Source organism: Branchiostoma lanceolatum, chromosome 7 (assembly GCF_035083965.1).
Source record: "Branchiostoma lanceolatum isolate klBraLanc5 chromosome 7, klBraLanc5.hap2, whole genome shotgun sequence".
Lineage (NCBI taxonomy): Eukaryota > Metazoa > Chordata > Leptocardii > Amphioxiformes > Branchiostomatidae > Branchiostoma > Branchiostoma lanceolatum.
The window spans coordinates 11,523,092-11,547,549 of NC_089728.1; the positions used below are offsets into that span (position 1 = coordinate 11,523,092).

Sequence of the window (24,458 nt, forward strand, 5' to 3'; positions counted from 1 at the left end):
GGCTTTTATACCCTCCGAATCATAACTTAAAACCGTTCCGTTGACAACGTTAAGATTGCATTATCAAACGGGTTATTCCCGCCAACTTAAGACAGGTTTGATACTGTTCTTTAGCAAAACTTCGTAAGTGTTCTATAACATACTTAAAATACTTTTCCGTTTCACGTCTGTACCTATATGGGTGTACACACGCCCTTTAGAAGGCAAGGTTGAAATTGGGTCAATGGAATGACCCAATTCTAAAAGGAAAACTTTCCGTCCTACGTCCGTGCCTACATTGTTGTACACACGCCCTTGGGAAAGCAAGGTTAAAATTGGGTCGATGGAATGACCCAATTCTAAAATGAAAACTTTCCGTCCTACCTCCGTGCCTACATTGTTGTACACACGACCTTGAGAAAGCAAGGTTGAAATTGGGTCAATGGAAATTCTAAAAAGAAAACTTTCCGCCCTACGTCCGTGCCTACATTGTTGTACACACGACCTTGAGAAAGCAAGGTTAAAATTGGGTCGATGGAATGACCCAATTCTAAAATGAAAACTTTACGTTTGACGCTCGTGCCGATATAGGTGTACACACGCCCTTGAGAATGCAAGGTTGAAAATTGGGTCAATGAAATGACCCAATTCTAAAAGGAAATTTTCCGTCCTACGTCCGTGTCTACATGGGTGTAACGTTACACACGCCCTTGAGAAGGCGAGGTTGACATTGGGTCAATGGAATGACCCAATTCTAAAACGAAAACTATTCTGTTTGACGTCCGTGCCTATATGGGTTATACACGCCCTTGACAAAGCAAGGTTGAAAATTGGGTCAATGAAATGACCCAATTCTAAAAGGAAAACTTTCCGTCCTACGTCCGTGCCTACATGGGTGTAACGTTACACACGTCCTTGAGAAGGTGAGGTTGACATTGGGTCAATGCAATGACCCAATTCTAAAATGAAAACTTTTCCGTCCTACGTCCGTGCCTATATGGGTGTACACACGACCTTGAGAAGCCAAGGTTGAAATTGGGTCAATGGAATGACCCAATACTAAAATGAAAACTATTCTGTTTGACGTCCGTGCCTATATGGGTGTACACACGCCCTTGAGGAGCCAACGTTGACATTGGGTCAATGGAATGACCCAATTCTATAATGAAAACTTTTCCGATTGACGCCCGTACCTATATGGGGGTACACACGCCCTTGAGAAAGTAAGGTTGAAAATTGGGTCAATGGAATGACCCAATTCTAAAAGGAAAACTTTTTTCGTCCTACGTCCGTGCCTACATGGGTGTAACGTTACACACGCCCTTGAGAAGGCGAGGTTGACATTGGATGGAATGACCCAATTCTAAAATGAAAACTTTTCCGTTTGACGTCCGTGCCTATATGGGTGTACAAACGACCTTGAGAAGCCAAGGTTGACATTGGGTCAATGGAATGACCCAATTCTAAAATGAAAACTTTCCGTCCTACGTCCGTGCCTACATTGTTGTACACACGACCTTGAGAAAGCAAGGTTGAAATTGGGTCGATGGAATGACCCAATTCTAAAAGGAAAACTTTCCGTCCAACGTCCGTGCCTACATGGGTGTAACGTTACACACGCCCTTGAGAAGGCGAGGTTGGCATTGGGTCAATGGAATGACCCAATTCTAAAATGAAAACTTTTCCGTTTGACGCCCGTACCTATATGGGTGTACACATGCCCTTGAGAAGCCAAGGTTGAAATTGGGTCAATGGAATGACCCAATTCTAAAATGAAAACTTTTCCGTTTGACGTCCGTGCCTATATGGGTGTACACACGCCCTTAAGCCGGCGTCAATATTCATGCGAGCGTCGGCCGAATTCGTAGATCGCCCAAAGCTCGCCGAATTTCAAAATCGCCCGAGCATATTTGGATCAATTTGATTTCTAAAAATCGACCGAAGCCCGCGTAATCGACAGAACGTCGACCGTCCTTCGGCCGAAAATACCCATTTGGAGCTCGCCGACACGTCGGCCGAGCTTAATTCTTGATTTGTGACGGGGGTTTAAGATGGCAAGGTTAAATTGCGTCAATAGAACGAGGGCATTGTATATAATGTCCTAACACACTTTCTAGTTTACACTGTTTTCAGCTCTTATACCCTGAAAATCATAGCTAAGAGCGTTCCTTAAGAACGTTTAGAATTGCATTATTAAGCGGGTTCTATCCGCTAACTTAAGACGGGAAACTCTTGTTTGGAAAAGTTTGTAAGTTCTATTCCATACGTGTGAGTTTTCATTGTTAGGAACTTACGGTCGTACACTATAAGGACGGAATGTTTTTTGCACTCTTAGTGGCTTTTGTGTAATTTATACCCATATAACCTACTTTCCAAGCAGAGGTCATGGGGGAAGATAGACTTTTTTTATCATATGCCTCAATGGTTATACACCCACTTAGGACGGACAATTCTTTTATGTCCGAACTGTTGCGATCCTTTGAAGCGGTTTCAACTTTGCACTCTTAAGGGATTGTTTATATACACTGGTCCAATTTCAACCGTCCATTCTAAAGGGTGTGTTCATACCCCTACAGGCACGGACGTAGGACGGAAAAGTTTTCATTTTAGAATTGGGTCATTCCATTGACCCAATTTCAACCTTGTCTTCTCAAGGGCGTGTGTACACCAATATAAGCACGGACCTCAAACGGAAAGTCTTTTATTTAAGAATTGGGTCATTCCATGGACCCAATGTCAACCTTGGCTTCTCAAGGGCGTGTGTACACCCATATAGGTACAGACGTCAAACGGAAAAGTCTTTGTTTATAGAATTGGGTCATTCCATTGACCCAATGTCAACCTTGCCTTCTCAAGGGCGTGTGTACACCCATATAGGTACGGACGTCAAACTTAAAAGTACTTCATTTCAGGGTCATTCCATAGACCCATTTTCAACCTTGCCTTCTCAAGGGCGTGTGTACACCCATATAGGCACGGATGTAGGACGGAAAAGTTTTAATTTTAGAATTGGATCATTCCATTGACCTAATGTCAACCTTGGCTTCTGAAGGCCGTGTGTACACCCATATAGGCACGGACGTCAAACTTAAAAGTACTTCATTTTGGAATTGGTTCATTCCATAGACCCAATGTCAGCTTTGGCTTCTCAATGTCGTGTATACACCCATATAGGCACAGACGTCAAACGGAATGTTTTCATTTTAGAATTGGGTCATTCTATTGACCCAATTTCAACCTTGCCTTCTCAAGTGTGTGTGTACACCAACATAGGCACGGCGTAGGACAGAAAAGTCTTTGATTATAGAATTGGGTCATTCCATTGACCCAATTTCAACCTGGCCCTCTCAAGGGCGTGTGTACACCAACATAGGGACGGACGTAGGAAGGAAAAGTTTTCATTATAGAATTTTGGGTCATTCCATTGACCCAATTTCAACCTTGTCTTCTCAAGGGCGTGTGTACACTCATATAGGCACGGACGTCAATCGGAAAAGTTTTCATTTTAGAACTGGGTCATTCCATTGACCCAATTTCAACCTTGGCTTGTCAAGGGCGTGTGTACACCCATATAGACACGGACGTCAAATGGAGAAGTACTTCATTTTAGAATTGGGTCATTCCATTGACCCAATTTCAAGGCTTGGCTTCTCAAGGGCGTGTGTACACCAACATAAGCACGGGCGTAGGACAGAAAAGTCTTTGATTTTAGAATTGGTTCATTCCATGGACCTAATTTCAACTTTGGCTTCTCAATGTAGTGTGTACACCCATATAGGTACGGACGTCAAACGGAATGTTTTCATTTTAGAATTGGGTCATTCCATTGACCCAATTTCAACCTTGCCCTCTCGAGGGCGTGTGTACACCCATATAGTCACGGACTCAAACGGAAAAGTTTTCCTTTTTTTGAATTGGGTCATTCCATTGACCCAATGTCAACCTTGCCTTCTCAAGGGCGTGCGTACACTCATATAGGCACGGACGTAGGACGGAAAAGTTTTGATTTTAGAATTGGGTCATTCCATTGACCCAATGTCAACCTTGGCTTCTCAAGGGCGTGTGTACACCCATATAGGCACGGGCGTCAAATGGAAAAGTTTTCATTTTAGAATTGGGTCATTCCATTGACCCAATGTCAACCTTGGCTTCTCAAGGTCGTGTGTACACCCATATAGGCACGGGCGTCAAACGTAAAAGTTTTCATTTTAGAATTGGGTCATTCCATAGACCCAATTTAAATTCAACCTTGCTTTTTCAAGGGCGTGTGTACACCCATATAGGCACGGAAAATTCTTTCATTTTAGAATTGGGTCTGCTTTCATGAAGGTTGCCTCCAGAGTGCCGAAGCCACCGTCTTCTTTGGGCTTCTCCAACTTTTCCCGGAACTCAGCCCCCTATGTCTCAACTGCTTCTGAGCATATACGTACAAGCTTACCGCAGCGAGCACAGACACTTTAGGTGACGTATGCCCGGTAGGTGTCGTCGGTTCCGTACTGGGCGCCCAGTAAGGAGCCGGTTACATTTGTTTATTTGCACTGCATGACAAATTCTAAAATAAGAAAAGTATTCTAACATATGAATAATCACATATCTTTGGATAGAACGTGAAGATTGACCACACTTCCGTGTTCGGCCGCAAGCCCTTCTGCTACGACCCGGAAGTAAATTACGCCTGATAATGCTGAAACGGTAGCACGGAAACCCCCATGCAGTGCGAAATCTACGACAGAATTTAACACAAGAAGGCTCATTTGGGGCCAACTTTGAGTGTGCAAATCTCGTTCGAAAATTATATTTGGATCTCCAAGTGTATCGCAGGAGCTTAGACAAGCTTCTTGACATTACAGGGACACATTTATATGCATGATTTGGCCTTTCGTGCGAGATCTATTGAGTTTTTACGTGACCATGTCTTGTGCCTCAAATCGGCGCGTAACAGATATTTTGGCGTCTGCTAGCACGAAGTTCTCCTGAAATCTCGGTCAAAATACGATCTGGCTTCAACGATTTCGCCATCTACACAGTCAACAGCTGGACTACAGACTCATGCACACTACACATGCCTCAGGGTTGATACTGGTTGGAGATGGAAGCAGAGTCGGACGACAATTTGGCATCACAGGTGACGTGTGGAAATGGGGGTGGGGGGTGGAAAGGGGCGGAACGACCAAACTTTATATATAAACTTCATATTAGATCCAGATATATATTCTGTAGCTCACCATATTCAAATTTTCTAGTCTTTATGATAGTCCTGACATTCTTGTCTCATTTTCTCTCGTCTATGAATGTGCACATGGCATGCATGTCAAGTCAACTAGCCTTTGCAATGTTTTGCATGTGATGTGTTTAATACAGGTGGAGGAGATAGAAGCTCTATCAGCCATCTATGGAGATGAGTGGTGTGTTGTGGACGAGGTGTCCCGTGTGTACTGTATACAGGTCACGGATGGGGAGGAGAAACAGCAGTGGGCACTGTGTCTACAGGTACATGTATACTGTTTATGTTTCTTGTTCAAGTTATTGTGTGATTATACAGACTTTTCATCGACATCAGAATAATTATAATATGAATTCCCTGGCAGCATTCGATTTAAAACCATGCCATCTTTCAATTCCAGGTTATTTTACCCACTGATTACCCACGTTTGTCTCCTCCGATCTATGAGCTGAAGTAAGTAAACAGTACGATTTCTTAACTTTGGGTAAGCTTTAAGTAGAACTTAAGATACTTGTCTTTATGTATAGGTTATAAGCTCAAGGTTTGTACTGAACTGTGCGCCATTCTTTCAGAGACATATATTACTACCCATGTTTTGGATTAATCTTTAAAGACTTATTACTCAGGTGTGTGTAGATCATAATCTAAATGATGATGTAGATTTTTTCTCATCTGATCACAATTTTTAGCTGATTTTTAATTTATGTCTTCATTTCAGTGCACCATGGTTAAAAGGACAAGAAAGAATTGAACTGTCTAGAAGTCTGGATGAAGTTTACCTGTAAGTTTGTGTCAGTCATCTGTTCTCTTGCATCTTATTCATAATTTGCCTTCATAAGACATAAATCTTAATTGGGGTGTTTGTATATCTTTATGGTGTTTGTATGTTTTGATATCATTTTCACTTTCCTTACATGACAGACAGAACATTGGAGAGCCGGTTCTTTTTCTCTGGGTGGAAAGGGTCCGAGAATTTCTACTGGAGAAAGGAGAAAGGGATCAGTCAGGTGTGGCTTTACAAGTTGAAACATGCTGCAGTGTTGAATTTTCATTTTTGTGATATGGAATATATATGCTGTCTTTGTCTATTGATTTGACATGAACTTATGTTTACAACACTTTGCATATATTCCATACCTATTTTTCACTGCATTGGTTACACTTATGTGACTGTTAGATGTGCATATCAGAAAGCTCTTCTTTCTTGTGTCTGTCAACAAGGTCCATCAGGCAGTGCCAAGAAAAGTTGTGAGGAAGAGGATGCAGAGGAAACAGTCACAGTTGTGATCTCTCCTGCTTCCTCAGATAGTGATCTTTCTCCTGCACAAGGTTAGCGTCAAGATGTAGCAATCTTTATAGTCCAAGTAAACCTTTTCATAGAAACTTCTAAACAGTTGATTTGTCATCTTGTGTTTGTTACTTTCATGTTAGAAATCAAATCTAAAGAAATCATAGAAATCACCTCCTTTCAATAAACAATGCTTCATCTTCTGCCAATTGTAATATAGCTTTTGAAGATGCATGTACTTCCATCTCCTGGCTTGTCTTGAAGTTTTTTTAGGTCAACAGTGGCGAGGACTGTATCATTCCAGCAAGCTAGAGTTTGATATATCATAATAGCACAGTCTAGTATATGTAGTAACTGTTGTATCTAATGACCCTTTTGATTGATCCAACAGATGAAGAACTCCCACCCATCCACCACGGGGAGCCAGTCACAGACAAGAGGAGCACCTTCCAGGCACACCTGGCACCTGTGGTGTCAGTCAGGCAGGTGAGATGGATGGTCCATTTCTTTCTACGGTTTGGTAAACATGATTTAGTTATATTTTTGAAAGTGTGCAATGTAGGAGCATGGCTACTTGTTCATTTTTCAAACCATAGACTGCTATGATTTCTACAATGCACAAATTTTGCACTATAGTTACACTGGTAAGTTAGAGACCTATAGAGCTGAAGCACTTTTTGTTTAACCTTTGTCAGGTGAAACTGGTGCAGGGGAAGCTGATGGAGAACAAAAAAATTGCAAATGCTACACACAACATTATGGCCTACAGGTAAAGTAATGATTTTTTTTGTAATGCTTGTTTCTTTACTTTCCCAAAATGTTTTCTCAATTCAATGTCCAACTTCTTTTCTTGTCAATACTTGACCCAATGAGGTTTTAGACCTCCTTGGATGACAGCGTTCTGATCCTTTTCCCATATATACTTCTTCTACTCTGACTTTGACTTTTGTCTTTCCAGAATCTTTTGTGAAGACAGGAATTCTTTCATCCAAGATTGTGACGATGATGGCGAGACTGCAGCGGGGGGTCGAATGCTGCACATAATGGAGGTACAATTGATATGATAAAGTGACTCCAGCTTAGAAACAGGACAAAATAAATGGTTGACTAAGATATGACAACTAAAAGAGCTCTTTGACACCTTAAAATTGCACCTGCTGAACAGAGAGAAATATTACAGATGAGAGGAAATTTTAGCTATAAATGGCTTTATTTTCCACACCTGGTCTTTCCCTGAAACAACACTTTGGAATTGAATAGCCAAGGTAGTCGAACCTTGGCTATGGTTGTTCTGATCTTTCTTCATGAAATGGTATGATAGTACATGTACATTGTTTATAGATCTATTTTCATCACAGCAAGAGTTTAGGGCTGTTCTCCATTTCTTGTTATTCTGCCAGATCCTGGATGTGAGGAATGTGCTGGTGATTGTGTCCAGGTGGTACGGAGGGATCCACCTGGGACCAGACAGGTTCAAACACATCAACAACTGCACCCGCAACATCCTGGACACCTGTGGCTACCTGGAAGCTAAGGTCAGGATCTGGCTTCTCTGTTGTTTCTTTTTATGAGTGAACAAAAGTAATTTAGATTTTGATCATATCCCTCCACGAATGTGCATCATCCCTGTTTTGGTTTCTTTCTAGGATGACGGTGCCTCAAAAGGAAAGAAGACAAAGTCAAAGAAGAGTAAATGACAGGAATGTAACAAATAGAGTGCCATCATTAAATTTAAAGAATGATTTTGTAAAACATATGCCTTGTTGTGAGGATGAAGGAGTTACTAAATACTAAATTTGGTGACAGAATTTATGAAAAAAAAGTCGTACAGCTTTCATCTAGAGGAACTCTAAGCTGATGAATAATGTAAATGTGGAATAATTTTAATATATCATATTTGTCTTTAATATTTCATGAGTTGAACGATACCAACAGTGCCTGTACCACTTTTACTATCTTTATTAGATACATGTACAATCAGCCACAATCATATGGCAATTTCACTTTATTCCTTGTTCAGTCTTGGCTCGTTCTTGAATACTTAGAATATGTTTGAAACAGACATGTGCAATTTCTCATTAAGCAATCTTAGTAATGTATATGATGCTAATCAATTTTTCATGTTGATAGTACATTGTATTAGAAGACTACACATGGACGTAATTCCTTACTGTAAATTTCTAAGATTGTTTTACTTTGAATTATTATGGCAAGAACTTGTTGTGTAGAATAGGAATAGATAGCAAGGCTGATACACAGGGACCACTGGCAGCGATAAATGTTCAGAACAACGAAGATCGTCATTTAAAACAGTGCATTAAGCATTTACAAGATAACAAGTTCGCAGCAGCACATTACTGTATTCATACATCGTACCTTTATTACGATACATGATAAATTACATGTGAGAAACATGTATTTTAAAGCTTAGATAGTTTATTAATAAATACAATACCCATACATGTAACACACAGATTAAAGTTCACCATTGAATAACACCAAAGTCAAAGTCATCAAACATATGATCCATCAAGATTTTACTGCATACATGTACCAGGTGAATGCAACATCTAACACTACCTTAAGATTTGTGGCATGTGTTGCTTGAATCTTACATCTTACTGTGATAGTGTGACTATTTACAGAACAGATAAGTCACCACATGACTTGGCCTTCAGTTTGGCCATTCTGTCCTGAACTGGCAAGAACTGGTCAACAAAGTTTTGCAGCTTCTTCTTGTACCGTCCGTGGCTGTCGCCTGTGCATGTGGGGACGGCCGGTAGCTTGTCCGCTGAGATTCCTCTCCCGCGCAGACGCAGCTGGCGGACCACGCCCTCGAAGAGCAGGTCCACGTTCAGGTCGTACATGGCTGACGTCTCGATGAACTTACAGTCCAGGACCAAGGCGCAGGAGACGGCCTCTGGAAACAGATGGACATGAAAAATGAATGGATGTGTGGTGTAATTGTCTGGACTTTTTGTCCAGCTAATTGCATCTTATGCATGTAATGGCCGTCATATTGACATGTCAACAAAGAAGACAACTGTAGTTTTATTACATTGAGCAGACACTTCATTTTGAGGGACACAATATCTTGTAAATATTAAATTAAGGTATTCATTGAGTCACTTGGATCATGCCAAAATGGCAACACATGCCAAGTTTGTAGTGTGGAGGATTGAATAATAGATGTAGATACTTTCATTATGAATGATTTATAAAGATAGGCCTTGCAAAGAGGCTTACAAAAGACTGTGCACTTCCATGCTATTTCCCTATTTTATGTTTGCAATTGTGAACTAAACCGTGCAATACCTATGTTGTAAATGCCCTGGGGATTTTGAAGACAAAAGAAGGGTTGAGAAGTGAGCTCACCTTTTGGACACACCTGCCTACACCTGACCAGGTCGCTCTTGTTGGCCACCAGGATGACAGGTGTTCCGCAGGCCCGCCGTCTCTGCCGCAAGGTGGCACACGTGTTCAGGGCCTCGTCAAAACTGGCCTTGTCCGTGCACGAGTAAACCACCACGAAGGCGTTCCCAACTTCCAGATAACTGTGGTCGAGATCTTCCCGGAGATCCTTTGAGGGAAAAAACAACAACTTTATGCAGGCTTTGATACTGTTCCTATTCTCGTTGACCCTTGAAATTAAATGGAAATACATGTACGTCTGCTGTCATTTATATGATGTTATAGTAAAAAGGGAAACAAAAAAGAGAAACTTTCTAAAGTGAGGAATGTGTAGCTACCTTGGCAGACATGTCCAAAATCCATAGCTTGGTCTTCTCACCTCCGACCTTCAGCTCTCTCTCGTGCACCGTACCGAAGTGATGCTCTGCAACAATCAATCACGTAGTAGGACGTCACTCTTTTCATATTGCTTGTATTCATTTCAATAATTCAGCGATTGGCCTGCCGAATAGATAGCCTGAGTTTCATCCTAGGTAGTTCACCAGGGTTCTCATACTCTCCCCCCACCAACAGGACTAGTTCGTGAGAGGAGAGTATGGGAGCCCCAGAACTAACTAGGATGACACTCAGGCTAATGAATCAATTCCCTTATTGTTTTATGCTGAACACCAAACGAATCATTCTCTTTAAAACTCATGTACTGCTCAACAGCAAACAGCAAACTACGAGGTCTTGAATAGACACACCTAACATTGTAACCCTGAAAGATATCGCTGGATACGTCATACAACGCTTAACAATTAGTGTCAGATCAATGCCCATTTGTCTAATACATGCACACACAATTGAACATCACATGACATTTCGGTATTGTCTAGAAATTCGCGTCGTGAATTATAGATGACTGCTGGGGATATTTCACTGCCGATCTGACCCAATTTCACGACATTTAGAAAAAACAGTTATTTTCCACAATGATTCATTTGGGGATCTGCCTTTTTATTCATTGAATTGTTAATCTCTTCATACGCCAAAGATATTCCTTCAAGTTCGGTCAATATATAAAATTCATGTTTCCTCACACCTTTATACCGTTTGAGCAGAGAAGCACCAACAACCCAATTACAAACCACGACGCATTCCGTTACCAGTACTCCCTATAATCATCCTCTCTCTTCAAAAGTCTCGTTGCTGTTTGTCCACACGACTTAAATGGTCTGCACCTCGCCTGCGTAATTGCCGGTAATCTTTTGACGTTAAGTTGTACATAAGCTTAAGCTTTAGACACACACGTCAAACCTTCAGGATTATCTAGGCTCAGACTTGCCTGGTCCATCAGTGTTGTATGTTGCTATGACGGGTACTTATTTGCTGAATATCCTTCAACTGTTTGTGACTCCAACGTTTTCAGACGAAAACACGTTCACCCTCTAATAATAGGGCTTGTGCCAAATTGAAAAAGGAAGAGCTCTTACAAGACAGGGATCACTACTTCATTAGACACCATGAAGCACCATCACTAGAGGGCACTCTCCCATTAGCACTCATGCCGTATTCGTACATCAAGCTCAAGGGGTCGTCAGGAACATGGAAGGGGTGCTTCCATTTAAGTATCATGTATACAAGGGCCTACTTCTACATAAGGAATGGAGGACGAGAGGATCTCTGCTGTTTGAAGCCCCTTATCCCCTGCACTTTGCGAGTGCGCCAGCGCTCTTTCACTCTAAAGCCGCTTGGTAATTAGTTCTACGTCAAGGAGACGGATTTACGTCAGCGTTGATCCACGGCACCCATGTATTTATAGTCTAGTTTCTGTCACGTAGGTCACGGCAAGTCACTGCAATGTTATTATCGGCAGACGACCAGAACCAAGTAAAAAACAACACCCGGCAAATGCGCCTATATTCGTGTATAATCGGAGTGCAAAGAAATCTTATGCAAAAGGTCCCCGGTCACGAGAAAGTTTGAGGAAAAATGAAAATTTTGCAAAGGTCCGAAAATTGCCAGAATTAAAACTGCAAGTTGCATATGTTGTCTCTCTGTCTCCATTACGTTGCTGCTACCTGCAGTGAGCCCGTCGAACCCCAACCCTATGTCTCCCCACAGATGACCTACTGTTCAGCACCAAGGACAGGGACACTTTTCGCCAATGCGAAACATCGTGTAATGTTAACAGTAACCGTAAGTAAATCCTGGGCAGAACTGTCTTGGTACCTCAGTCTACTACCATTTGATGGTGCAGTAGAGCAACTTCCAAACAAAACATGTTGATTAGAGCCCAGATCGTGACATATCTTTAATAGTTAACTAGTTGACCTTGCTGGCTCAGGTAAACCCCAAGGACGAATTTTGTGGAAACGCCAGACGTTTAGGCCTACATGAGACTACCAGCATTCTTCTAGTGCTCATTTTGGTGCGATATCAAACAGAAGCAGATAGACGTTAAATACCCAATGTTTGTTTTTAACTGTCTTCCGTCCTTTGTTACAGATTGTAATGATAACGAATATTGCTCAATCCGTAAACATTGGCGTTGGTATTCATGTTTGATTTTCTTGTTCCGCGCACGATTCATTCTTGGGTGGAGTTCCTAGTACTGTATTTGATACAGTTCCTGAGATAAGAGCTACTTTACATTCCACCAGGTGTTCTGTAGCAGGTATTGTAATTAATCAAGACCGCCTATATCGTGTAACTTGTATATTACTTCCGTGAGCAGGGTTTCCAATCGGGTGTATGTTAGAATTTGGTTTATGCAGTACACTGAGCAAAAGGAATTTTCATTCACTTAAGCCCAAAACCATATGCACAATGTCATAGATGAACATTGAGAACATCACTATAAAACCGTTGAAGAATACGTCAATAAAGCATTTGTGAATAGGATAATAGTATAACATTTGTTCACAGTCTATATAGATAGAACTCGAAGCAACATGAATTTTCCATTACCTAAACAAAGCTCACAATGGTTGCCGCGCCGGGACACACCGACCTAACTTATATACATGTCAACTTGACACGTCAGTGCTTTGGTCGCAAACTAGGCAACTAGAATATAAGCGTTGATATTTGTAATTGTTTTTATTCACAATTTATTTCAAGGCCCGTCGGGCTTTAACAAAAGCGAGTGATCAGTAGATGATATATGTGTGAAATCTATGCCTGAAGGCAAATATTACAGCCCGGTACCGGTGTGCTGAGTGCCCGTGCAAACAGGTGGATTAAGTTTGGGGAAAAAGGGGAGCAGTTCAAACTTCAAAACTATATGGTAGATGTAATCTCGTAATGTTATCACTCAGCGGTTATTACTGATGAACAAAAGTAGCCACTTGTTACATCGCGCCTTTTTTTTCTTTTTTGTTTTCTTTGTAAGTACCAAAAGTACAGATGAGACTGCTTTTCGTCGCAAAAGGAATATAAGCAACAATATTACTTTTTGCGGAAACACATAAATATTTTGTGTACAGTAGCGGTTACATGAAACTGCGGTATTTAGGATATCACATATTTCACATGCGTTTCATATTTAGTAGAAAAATGCTACATCGTGATGAGTAATGTCCATCACACAATATTGTATTTACCTTCCATCTGGTCTGGATCGGCGTAAGGGTCCTCAAATGACGAGTCGTCGTCGTCCACGTCTGCGGCGGGGTTGCCGTACGCCAGCCGCCCCATCCCCATGAACTGGTGCACCAGCTCCGTCTTCCCCACGTTCTCAGCACCCATGACAACCACACGATATCCGGGGGACTGTTGATAATGGCAATCAGGGGTTAATTATGGATCAAGAATAGATCATCTGTCATGGTATCCGATGTAGAATCACCACTAATGGCGTTTTTTTTTTTAATTAGCATTGCACTCGACATGACTGTATGAAAGCATTTGCTGTTCCCTTAAATATTTCACCTATATATCGAAAACGATCTCGTCTTTGTATGAAGCAATGGCTGTTAGCAAGTGGAGCGCATCGACCATTATTAAATAATATTGTGTAAGCTATCGGGTGGCCATTGTGATTCTCAAACAACAGCAGCACTGCTCGGTGATCTGTTTCTTGCTACTAGTATATCACTGTCCACTATCTACATTTCTCATCTACATTTCAAACCTTTTTCAAAGTAATAACGACAGAAAATTAATAATTTTTTTTCACATCAAAGATCAGTCGACGTTTGCCTTCACAACCCATCTCTAAGACAATACTGATACATTACTTGTACATCTTTCACAGCAGTAACGCCAGTTGTATCTATACCGAGAATAATGACAACAAACCTCGCCTGGATGAGTTGAATGGCTTGCTTGTCCATTTGCACGTTCACATCTAGGTGACGGAAGACCTTCATGATCTTCATCTTCGTCTAGAGAACCGTAACAAACATTGTCGAAACCGTTCGCTGTGTCTCTCCGAGTTTCTTCAAAACCCACGTAGCAAATATTGTCGAACCCAGCTAGCTTTTCATGACTCAGTTCCCCCCCTAGTCCCACAAGATTACTGAGCGAGCGGGAAAGCCACTGCAGTCCTCCTGTTGGCCCGTTGGCTGTAGCTGTAGCTCCCGCCGGATCCTCTTCGTTCCTTGTGTGACTTTCTTGCAAGCTGGGATTACTTTCGGTTAGATTACCGAGCGAGCGAGATAGAGAGGAGAGTCTGCCTCGCACAGCCTTCTGTACATTCTTCCGATATCTGTTGGTCCGTCCAGCTCCTGATCCCGAATCTTTCTCAGTCTCTGTGTCCGCTTCCGTCCCGACCACAGGCTTAGTCGTACTTGTAGCTCCGATGGAACTCAGCGATGTCATCGACTTGGACAGCGCGGAGAGTCTGTGGCCAAGGCCTGTGGGCGTCTGCACGGGCGGTGCCGCGCCAATGCCCGGAGAACTTCGCTCATTTTCCCCTTCTTCGGACCGAGCTTGAAACCGACCCCTGAAACGAGTCAACGAGTCAGAAAATGCCTTCAGTTTCCTGAACCGCAAGCGGCGTTTACAGCCACCAGACTGCCCTCTGCCGCCCGGCCGCCCCGACTCCAGCGTCATGACTGGCGACCAAGGAAATACACGGCAGAAAAGAACATGTACCTCGGTGAAAAGAATTTCGGGCAATTTCTGACCGACAAGGCCAATCCAATGCAAATATTGGTTTTCATTGGCTTCACGTAAAGACGTCAGAACACGTCATCAGCCTAGCCTACGCAGTAACTACGGTATGTCCCACTGGTACAGATAGCTTAACCACAGTCGGACATAAAACAAGTGGAATGTTGAACCTGTACGTACACGAGTGCGTTCTCCAAGAAATTGCTTCGATGTTTCACCTGCACTAACACGTAATGGACATTGCCCTAGTCGCTCATGGGCCATACAAATAAAATATGGCGTGCCCGGCCTTCCGCACGCAATGTAATCTTCTATGCGCGGAGGTATAATTCCACAGGTAGGGCTCGCCATGAATAATTGATCCCAAAGACATTTGTTATCTGTCCATGCCCAAAACATATCAGTGATGGATTTGTTTGATATTTTTACAGTATCAGATGACGTTGGTTCATGCTGCGGTAATCTGGGTTACTAGTATTAGCGTGTCCAGCTCCATTGAGTTGCTTTATATATGATAGACATTGCTAGAATTGGCCATGTTCATATCCTGAAGTACGTAAGACTTCAACTTCAACAGGTTAGTTTGAGATAGAAAAATCGAGATCGACCCAGGGGTCGGCTGTAGGTCATGTCCCTCGGGATGGCACTGTACGCTAATGACTGTACATCATCGCTACATCTCCGCTAATAGACAAGGAAAACAATCGCCACGGTTTTTTGTTCCGACACGCAGGCGTCGATGGGATTCCTGTGTAAGAACAGCTTTATTAATTATACCTGCCGACCATAAATAGGGAGATGTGTGTCTGTGTGGACGGTTCCGGCTGTCGTTTGTATGTTGATAGTGGTATATACACGACAGCAGGATGCGTCACCTTGCAGTCAACAACCCTCTTACTCACAAAGTCGCTGTAACGGGCCCACAAGTGTCCTCCCCTGTTGTACTTCGTTCCCGTCTTAGAAAACTCCATGAATCGTCCAGCACGTGACGTTACATGATACGACGAGATATTTGAGTGACAGGCACCCCTGACGTAATGCCATTGTTACAAAAATGTAACTTTACATTATATCTGCAGGGAGAAAAACGGCAACGGACGTCACAGTCATTGCGACAAAACGTTGTTATCCTGATTGAACTCAGTTGGATACACATCAGTTTAATCTTGACCAATCTAGGGCTGAAGCGGGTGGCCCTAAACGGCAATAATGGATCACTATAATGGTTTCGCTTTCGTAGTCGGAATAAAAGCACTTTGTGCCGTTCCAACCATTCAATTTTGCTCTGCTGTCCGACCATAGTACTGTTATTGCATCTACTCCTGACCTATATTACTGATTTAAAATGCCCCAGGAAAATGTCACAAGCCACAAGAAAAACGAGATTTAATCTCCATTATATTGCTTTTACAGAGATGTAGAAAGTACAGGATGGATTGCTGAACATCGAAAATATATATTTATACCTCTACAATAGCAGGTGTTTGCTGCCACCCTCTGTTTTAATGTGGTTTTCCGTTACTTTGCAGGATTTACCTGAGCAGTAGCGGGGGTGTATGTGGGTGGCTATCTAATATCACAACATCGAGAAACAGTCTTTCAACTCCTAAAACCGCCTCAGCACACGGATGAAAATATCATTGGGATAAAGCCGGCGGCCTTACACGGGTATAGTTATAGTATATACAGAAACGCTCCCCCGCTACCAAAAAGAGCGCGCGTACATTCTCCGTACTTTCACCAGACCCAATTACTTGCAACACTACTTTTCTTCAGCGTTCAACATGAAATGAAATAGTTGACCTGGAAGTAGCCACATTGTCCGATGTTGATTAACGAGAGTGCCTGTCCAAGCAATATATTTGATAGCCTAATCAATCCTGACACACAATGGGTCTGATTTGATGGTCGAGGCATTAGACTCCACGCGTCCGACAGACGGCACGGGTCTGTGTCGATCTGATGAGGAGTGCGGGTCCACGTATACTTTCATGATAGAGGAAACATGGGTATGTATGATACAAACCGTTATAACTACATGTATAAGAGGCTAGTAACCACATTATTCAACTATTAGAAGCAAGTAACACAAAGTATGTACCTGATGACGAAACCTTTTAAAAAATCACTTAAAACACACTAATATTTCAAACTCAGATCATTACCTCCCTTGGCATTACAAAACTATATTTGTGAGGTCTGTTTGGGTAAAACAAATCTGAAGTTTGACGCAGCTCCGTTATAGTGGTTCCTCCGGCTTATATATACAAAACATTGTTATGGCCTCAGTACTGTTGAAAATGTTCAGGCGAGGGCAATGTTTGACAGAAAGTTTACACAATTCATTGAAAGGTCAAAACCTCCCCGGTAGTGACGTGATGCTGTCTACAAGATGTTACATGTGCAGGACTGTTTAGGCCGCGGTGAAGACGGCGGACTGTCGTCATCCTCGCCCATGGCTCTCAGGGCAGCCAGGAGAACCATAGTCCCCACAACCACGTGTTCTGAAAAAGGGGGAGCAAGGAATCTAAAAAATGAATCTAAAAAAATGTATTTGAAATCATTCAAACCAGTCTATACATCACGTATACATCTTTATATCATTCGATCACAAATGCGATTCTAAGATCTATAGTCTTCGGACGGGAACACTTTCACCGTTAACATCTTACATACCTTCCAGCTCAATTTCCTTAGTGTTGGGTGGGTGATAGCGGTAGTTAGCCTTGGTTTCATTGGGCCAGCGGACCTGAAGTAAGAGAACAGAACAGAGCAGAAAATGATCTCGAAGTGAACTACCTTATCTAAATGATGCCTTTGTTTGCCGTCTTTTAATGTTCAGACATGGCATTTTAACATAATAGAAAACATTCTCGTAGCCAGCAGTGAGATGAAAATCATAATTTATTGATATCTCAGACTGGAAGTCGTGTGGAAAATTCAAGATGAAAAGAAAATGTCTGACGTGAACGTTGAACGTCTCCCTGGGCTGGACCCTGTACACGGCTCCCACACTTCCCCTCCCACCGTCCTGATCACCGTACCGGCCCTGCCAGTCTCGGCCTGAAAAGTCAAAGATCGATTCGCACTTGATAGGCTTACAAACTATTATATAACGTTAACGTTACGTGCCGGTACGCAGTAATGTGATATCAAAGGGTAACAAGTGTGGGAAGTTCACTCACCTCTAACCACGCGGCATCCGACCTTGACCCCGGCACTTCCCACGGCGCGTACTTCGTCAACCACCTGTACGAAGCAGTGACAGAAATTTTCACTATACCTTCTTCAGAAAACATGGAGACGCCACAGCACAGCACAGAAACACATCAGATCACATTCGAGTTGCAATGTCTTTAATGAAAAAAAAATACTGCATGCAAGGTCAGATCTCTTGCGTATGGGTTGGATTCTTGCAATAAGGCTGCTCAGAGGTAGTTCTCATGGGTTAAATGGAAGTGTTAACGTCACTGGACCACGTGGTGAAGTCTTGTGAAGTTCCCTTACTGTGACTTAACATAGACCACTACTTCATTACAAGTAGATTATAGATGAATACAGTAGTCCGTACCCTGACGTCTCGGGCTCCCTCAGCTCCAAATCTATAGCGGTAAGTGGAGGAATCGTCGTAGTCCCACTCCACAACAAGATGCCCTGAAAGGAAGGAGGATCACATTCTTAACGGTGTGCCCCCATTCACGTGCTACAAAACCAGGGCTCACGACAGCTTTTGAACAGTTGACTACAGCGTTTAAGATATCATTTGCGATTGTAAGTTGAAGGTTATAAGTCTCAGAATTTCTTGTGACAAAGACAGTGGATGCGAAAACAGTAGAAATTGTGTATTTTTTCCGTTGGTTGTGACGTAGCCTAATGACGATAGTATTGAAATGTGTGACATTTTGCCCACCGTCACTCCTGTGCTTGACGACGGTCCCGACGCCCAAACGGTCCTGCGCGCCCCACTTCCAGTCCCTCCCGCGGCGAACACGCGACCCGAACGGTGGCATGTTTGGTTGTTCGCTCTTGATAAACAACAGGTAATATCAAACCACTATTCACTGTTTCGAGCCATAAACCGCACACAAGGTGAAACTAGTCTGGATATGGGCTTAAATAAAGTTCTAAACGGGAACTATGCGTCTACGGCGTCTTTTCTGGAGATATGGCGTGAGCGTGTACGGTTGGCTTGAGGTTGTCCAGTACTATTTGCCTATCAAATCACTGTTCAATCACCTATATGCAAATGGCCACTTCCTTATGTAATTTGGTAGGTATAGGTAAAAGATTTCATTTCATTGTAATAAAAAGCATATCGGCCCCGACTTACGTCATCCTCGTCATCAGAGTCGTCATCTGCCGACATCAACAACATGGCGAGCAGCAAGGTCTTCAGACCGGCCTGCGGAGAAGGTTGGAAAACAGAAATAAAAGACTCGGCGCCCAACGATATCAATTGCTTTTGTAACATTGCACACTGCAATGAAGAAATAACCTGGCCATGTCTGCCAGCCTGTGTCAACAGGGTGACCGAGAACCGAGAACCAGTCTGAAGAGTTTTTACCATTTTATTCATGGTTTCGTGGCTATTTATAGATCTACACTATTGTATCAAGGGAATGCCTCTGTATCAAGCCAGGACATAAAGAACAAAATACTGTGCCAGGATTGATAGAGAGAGTTGATGTGCATATTGCCCTTACGACTTTTAAAACAGCTCTTACCAGCTCAGCGTCGTCCACGCTTTCCCCCATATTAGCCATGAACTGCCGCAGCACCATGATGTCTCGCAACCTCTGCATGTCTGATGAGAATATTTTATAAAGGACTGGACGAAGGGGTATAAGTATAGGTTGAGGAATATACAAACGTTTCATGAAAGCGAGGTACGGAGAAACTGGCAACAATAATCTTAAGTTTCTTACCATGGCCAAACTGTGCTGCAAACCTGACGAGAAGTACCTAGATGTCGGGCATCAAGCAAAGCATCAGTCCACGCATATATAAGAACGCAAAAAGAAGTTGAAATGGCACGTGCGATATTTCTCTTTCTCATGCTATTTTGATCTAAAGATAAGGGAGGCTACCTGTCTGCGGAAGAACTCCGACAGCTGACTGACGTCACCCAGAATGTAGATACCATTGGTGAGTTTGGCGACAGCTTGGAGGAGATCCTACGAGAGTACGAATCATCGAATGTAACATAAAGTACGTCAACAATTTCAATAGAACAGAATGATCCAGTTAACAGTAGCGTCCTTGGTCAGTCTTGACTTGGCCTGCTTGGCACAAACACAATCTTAGCTCGTAGTTTAAAATGTAATAAAGATACGTAACCATATCACACAAACTACTCAAAGTAAATGTATCCTAGCAGAGGACAGACAACATCTATCTGCACCTTGTCCACGTCGCCGCCGCAGCCCACGCAGGCTATGGGGATGGGATGCGGCAGGCCCACCGCCTGCCAGCCCGCCGGACCGAACGACAGCGCTGCCTTCAGGACGTTGTCCTTGTCCTTTATACAAGAATAACGCGTCAGTAGTACGTACACGTACGGCGCGGCTAGAGTATGAATCATGCTTAGGTCACTTTCGGGCGTGACCCCTGCGTGGCCCAGTGCGTGACCCCTGCGTGGCACCCTGCGCTATTTTTGGGCATGGCCGGGAGTTAAAATCAACCCGGGACCAGGTATAGACACCGTAAGCTAATCGTGAGAACATCGAGAGGTACCCCGCTGGTATCCGGCAGTCCACCGGGACAAATTTGCGGCTTCGGGGCCCGGTCGGGGCTACACCCCTTACGGGCACCGATGCAAATGTGACGGTAGCATTACTGTGCTTCAAAAAGTTTTAGACTAGGAACAATGAGGTAGACCGTCGATTGGCAACATGCAGAAAATGAAAACGACTAACTGTTATGACTGTATAAAGTAATGTCTCACGTCAGGGTGGCCGTCCGTCATTAAGATGACACGAGGAGTCATCTTCCGACCACCTGGCAGTGTCAGCACGCCACCTAGCGGCAACAGTGTTTTAACTGTCAACTCTATTTTCTCAAGTTTTAACGCTTTAAAAAGCGTTCGTTATTGAGTGTCACAAGACGTGACTGCATTACAACCACATGCGGCAGATTATTCCTACTCCATCATCACACATTATTGACAAGAAAAGGTCAATGAGGTGTCGGGTACTTTTTTAAAGGATTGACATTTGACACGCTACATCCTGGGTGAATGCAATTTAGCCCTAAATTAACAAAATTCGGAGTCCTCAATCCTCAGCGAGATATTCAGACTTGTAAATTTCTCGTTTTATCTTGTATCTTGTTTATTAGGCAAATAAGGATACAATTAGCATAATCTATTTCAATTGATGGCCTTCTCTACCCAAATTGCATATGTTGTATGTGGGGAAGTCCTATCCCACTTTGGCAGGATTCCATTGTAACATTTCATCATTAACTATGCATATGACCTACACGTTTATAATAATCAATGGATGGTAATGTTACATAGGTATGAAATTACCATCCTGAAATTATGGCTTCTTCCTTCATACGAGCTAACAAAGACGTACCGTGCTGCAGAATTTCCTTCATCGCTTCCATGAGACCTTCAAACATGGGTGCTGTCCCTCCCGCTTGTAGGTTATCTGTGATTGGAAAGAAGGAAAGAACGACAGAAGCTTTTAAACGGGCATCTGAAGGGTTGCATTACCGAAATCGACTGTCATTCTTTTCGATGGTCTTTGTCCACATATCTGCAACACCGCTTGATCATACATCAATTAACTATTCTCCTATGCAGAGCTGAATCCGTATCGTAAAAAATCCTTTAGATTCCAAAGGAGTTTCTGCGTCGCGGATTAAGCTCTGCATAGGAGAATGACATCAACAATATGACATAATCTCACTGTCAGTGACGTACCAACAGACTGCATCACGGTTGCGTAGTTCCCGGAGAGCGGTTGGATGACGCGGGCTTCTCCCCCAAACTCCACCACCGCCACGTTCTCAAACAGGTTCATTTTGTTCGCGGTTTCTGTTTGCGGTAAAGAAAACTCAATAGAAAGAGACAATACTCATATAAAAGTTAGCAAATTGCCGCTACTTAGGCAATTATAAGTACGATATATTCTTCACAGTCTACTACTGGTCTGATACACCTTTCTCACCCACAGTTCCACACGATGAAGTCATTGATTTATCTAGCAGCATGCAGATGAATAACCGTTCCAGATCACTAATTGATATCAAGTGAATTAAGTACTGTACTAGTACCTCACACCGCAGCTAAGTTTAGGGACCCGATTATATCGGATATTGCCGGTGTTGATTACTCGCGGCGGTGCACACGCGTGCACTCGGCCACGCCGTACCGACGGTGCACGTCCGTGGATCCTGCCACGTACTGTATTAGCGGTGGTGCACGCACTGATTGCTTGTGAGGAATTAGATCGCACGTGCACACGGCCACTTCGGACCTTTGTTGCCCTGCACACCGGCGTCCTTTTTATCACAAACTCATTTTGTTGTGCGGGCAGAGGTCCTGTATGTACGTTACCTTGGACGCCGAGTAGGAACTGCCGGACTCCGTTCTTGAGTTCGGCCATCCCGCGGCCGCTCATGGAGTCTGAGGTGTCCAGGCACAGGACCGTGTCCAGCGGCATGGTCGGGGGACAGCACGGGGCACAGAACATACAGTCCCGCAGGAGTGGGCTGGAAAATGATGAGACGACGTCAAAGAAAACAAAAATAAATGATTTAAAAAAGTTCTATCCCTCTAGCCGTAGTCGATGCTGTAGGGCTGTTGTGAATTAGGATTTTACCATGGTCAATACTGACCGACGGAGGCCATATACATACATCCCTCTTCATAAGTTATTGTATCATTTCCTCATTAGTTATGCTAATGGTGTCTAAATTTACATAATGTCATTATTTACCACTAGGGTGTTATACCATTTTTCATTAACTATGCAAAATAGTTCATGATTTGCATTATTCATATGCATTGATGTTCCTCTCATTACATCTGTAATGAGTATGAAGTTCCAGTCATTTCGCAAAATTGAAATTTTCCTCATTTATTATGCAAGTCAAGCCCTAATTTGCATAATTTACACACCATTACACTCCGTACACAATCTTCATCAAAGTCACATACAGGTAAAATTCATCCATCCCTTCTTGACTTGTCCTGGTCTAGAGTTTGCAAGTAAAACGTTTCTGCAGTTCCAAAGCTGTTGGAGATCCCAAACTTATATATGTCACTTTTTTTTTAGCATGTCCAGTACATGAGAAAGAAAAAAACAGAATTTCTGCTGCTGTACACATGAAAGCCGCCAGGGGGCCCAAAATCGAATCATTCATTCGATAGGACAAAACCCAACCACATATCAAATCTCAGGACAATCCACCCAAAGCTACTTTAGTTATGCTGTTCCACCACAAAGATACATTCACAGATACACTATACATACAAACAAACGCGAACATAACCTTCTCGGCAAAGCTGATGATTATATCTATAGCCTCCGTCGCGGCCTCGCCGGACTGCGATAATTTCTCTACAAGCTACCATAAACCCCGTTGCGCATAGTTGTTGGGGAGAACGTTAGCAGGGCTGCAACGGAAGCTAGGCGTACGTGCCGCTGGCAATTATGCTAAATTTTGTTTGTTTGCCGAAGAGGCACGCTGTGTTTGAACAAACTGTTTGCTTCAATTGAGTCAATATCCATATATCAACGATTACCTTCTCCCGAAGAGTAGATCGGAGCATTAGATAACGTTCGCACGTTGTAAACTTACAACCTGCGTCTTTAAATGATTTGTACAGATCGCTGATTTTCAAATCTGATAGCATTGTGGTGTCTACTTCCCTGAACTACTATTACCCTTTGAGCAATCACACAGTGTAGTCACAGACATGTTTTGTGTTCCTTGACAGGTGGTTAAACATAAAAGGAAGTTCTTTCCGGCCAATACCTTGCTTTAAAACGTATCGAATTCCTTTACGGACAGGACGTTGTACGCATTTCGGTAGTTTTATTCATATTCTCTGTGAAAGTTATAATCAGTCGATGTCGGGAATATACAATCATGTGTTTTAATGGGACCTACCCATGCTACCGCTCTACAAATCTGAACTGCTTTCCACAACGTTTAACACCACGTGGAAGCATAGCTGACTAAACACAGGTATTGTTGCTTGCTTAAGCTACCTGCGTATTTAAAGTCTTCAAGTGACACTAAACCACCGGGCCCTTTTTTGACGGAAGCCACTGACACTTTCTTAATCAGAACGCCGCGGTAGAAAGAATCAAACCATATATTATCCTATTTCATATTCACATTTCAATATGTGACGGTATGCTGGACATCAAATGCTGAGAAATTTTGGCCCTATTGAGCATGTTTCATGTGGAATACCCAACGACTGTAATTGGCTTTGTG

At 42.8% G+C, this 24,458-nt stretch overlaps 3 protein-coding genes across 4 annotated transcripts; 1 reads left to right on the top strand and 2 right to left on the bottom strand.

Moving 5' to 3' along the window:
• The first annotated feature begins 4,570 nt into the window (after positions 1-4,570).
• LOC136439280 (protein IMPACT-like) lies at positions 4,571-8,994 on the top strand. Of its 2 annotated transcripts, XM_066434604.1 has the most exons (11): positions 4,573-5,104; positions 5,341-5,469; positions 5,604-5,656; positions 5,922-5,984; positions 6,125-6,210; positions 6,425-6,532; positions 6,883-6,977; positions 7,187-7,260; positions 7,450-7,540; positions 7,892-8,026; positions 8,138-8,994. In XM_066434604.1, exons 1-11 carry the CDS (start codon positions 5,069-5,071, stop codon positions 8,186-8,188), a joined length of 921 nt encoding a protein of 306 aa, XP_066290701.1. In that variant the 5' UTR covers positions 4,573-5,068; the 3' UTR covers positions 8,189-8,994. The 2 variants fall into 2 exon arrangements, with proteins under 2 accessions (XP_066290702.1, XP_066290701.1); XM_066434605.1 differs by lacking the exon at positions 5,922-5,984 and having other exon boundaries at positions 4,571-5,104.
• Positions 8,308-15,909, bottom strand: LOC136439278 (GTP-binding protein RAD-like). Its single transcript, XM_066434602.1, has 5 exons — positions 14,187-15,909; positions 13,490-13,658; positions 10,241-10,326; positions 9,867-10,071; positions 8,308-9,411 (listed from the first exon to the last, which is right to left on the bottom strand). The coding sequence occupies exons 1-5, from the start codon at positions 14,940-14,942 to the stop codon at positions 9,131-9,133; spliced, it is 1,497 nt and encodes a 498-aa protein (XP_066290699.1). The 5' UTR covers positions 14,943-15,909; the 3' UTR covers positions 8,308-9,130.
• Positions 15,910-16,371: 462 nt separating this feature from the next.
• On the bottom strand, positions 16,372-22,720 carry LOC136439279 (uncharacterized). Its single transcript, XM_066434603.1, has 15 exons — positions 22,567-22,720; positions 21,931-22,044; positions 21,581-21,655; positions 20,947-21,020; positions 20,404-20,520; positions 20,090-20,176; positions 19,928-19,964; positions 19,727-19,806; positions 19,333-19,404; positions 18,913-19,027; positions 18,574-18,656; positions 18,188-18,251; positions 17,968-18,065; positions 17,679-17,751; positions 16,372-17,506 (listed from the first exon to the last, which is right to left on the bottom strand). The coding sequence occupies exons 1-15, from the start codon at positions 22,700-22,702 to the stop codon at positions 17,388-17,390; spliced, it is 1,344 nt and encodes a 447-aa protein (XP_066290700.1). The 5' UTR covers positions 22,703-22,720; the 3' UTR covers positions 16,372-17,387.
• Positions 22,721-24,458: the final 1,738 nt, after the last annotated feature.

Excerpts from the sequence above, each read along its gene's own strand:
- LOC136439280 (XM_066434604.1), top strand. The coding sequence starts at position 5,069 with ATGGAAGCAGAGTCGGACGACAATTTGGCATCACAG. Across the intron at positions 6,978-7,186 it reads CTGTGGTGTCAGTCAGGCAG|GTGAAACTGGTGCAGGGGAA; the intron begins GTGAGATGGATG and ends AACCTTTGTCAG. Across the intron at positions 7,261-7,449 it reads CACAACATTATGGCCTACAG|AATCTTTTGTGAAGACAGGA; the intron begins GTAAAGTAATGA and ends TTGTCTTTCCAG.
- LOC136439278 (XM_066434602.1), bottom strand. The coding sequence starts at position 14,942 with ATGACGCTGGAGTCGGGGCGGCCGGGCGGCAGAGGGCAGTCTGGTGGC. Across the intron at positions 13,659-14,186 it reads ATTCAACTCATCCAGGCGAG|TCCCCCGGATATCGTGTGGT; the intron begins GTTTGTTGTCAT and ends CATTATCAACAG. Across the intron at positions 9,412-9,866 it reads TAGGCAGGTGTGTCCAAAAG|AGGCCGTCTCCTGCGCCTTG; the intron begins GTGAGCTCACTT and ends ATCTGTTTCCAG.
- LOC136439279 (XM_066434603.1), bottom strand. The coding sequence starts at position 22,702 with ATGTTCTGTGCCCCGTGCTGTCCCCCGACCATGCCGCTGGACACGGTC. Across the intron at positions 21,021-21,580 it reads GAAGGAAATTCTGCAGCACG|GTGGCGTGCTGACACTGCCA; the intron begins GTACGTCTTTGT and ends TGTTGCCGCTAG. Across the intron at positions 17,752-17,967 it reads GGGAGACGTTCAACGTTCAC|GTCCGCTGGCCCAATGAAAC; the intron begins GTCAGACATTTT and ends CTCTTACTTCAG.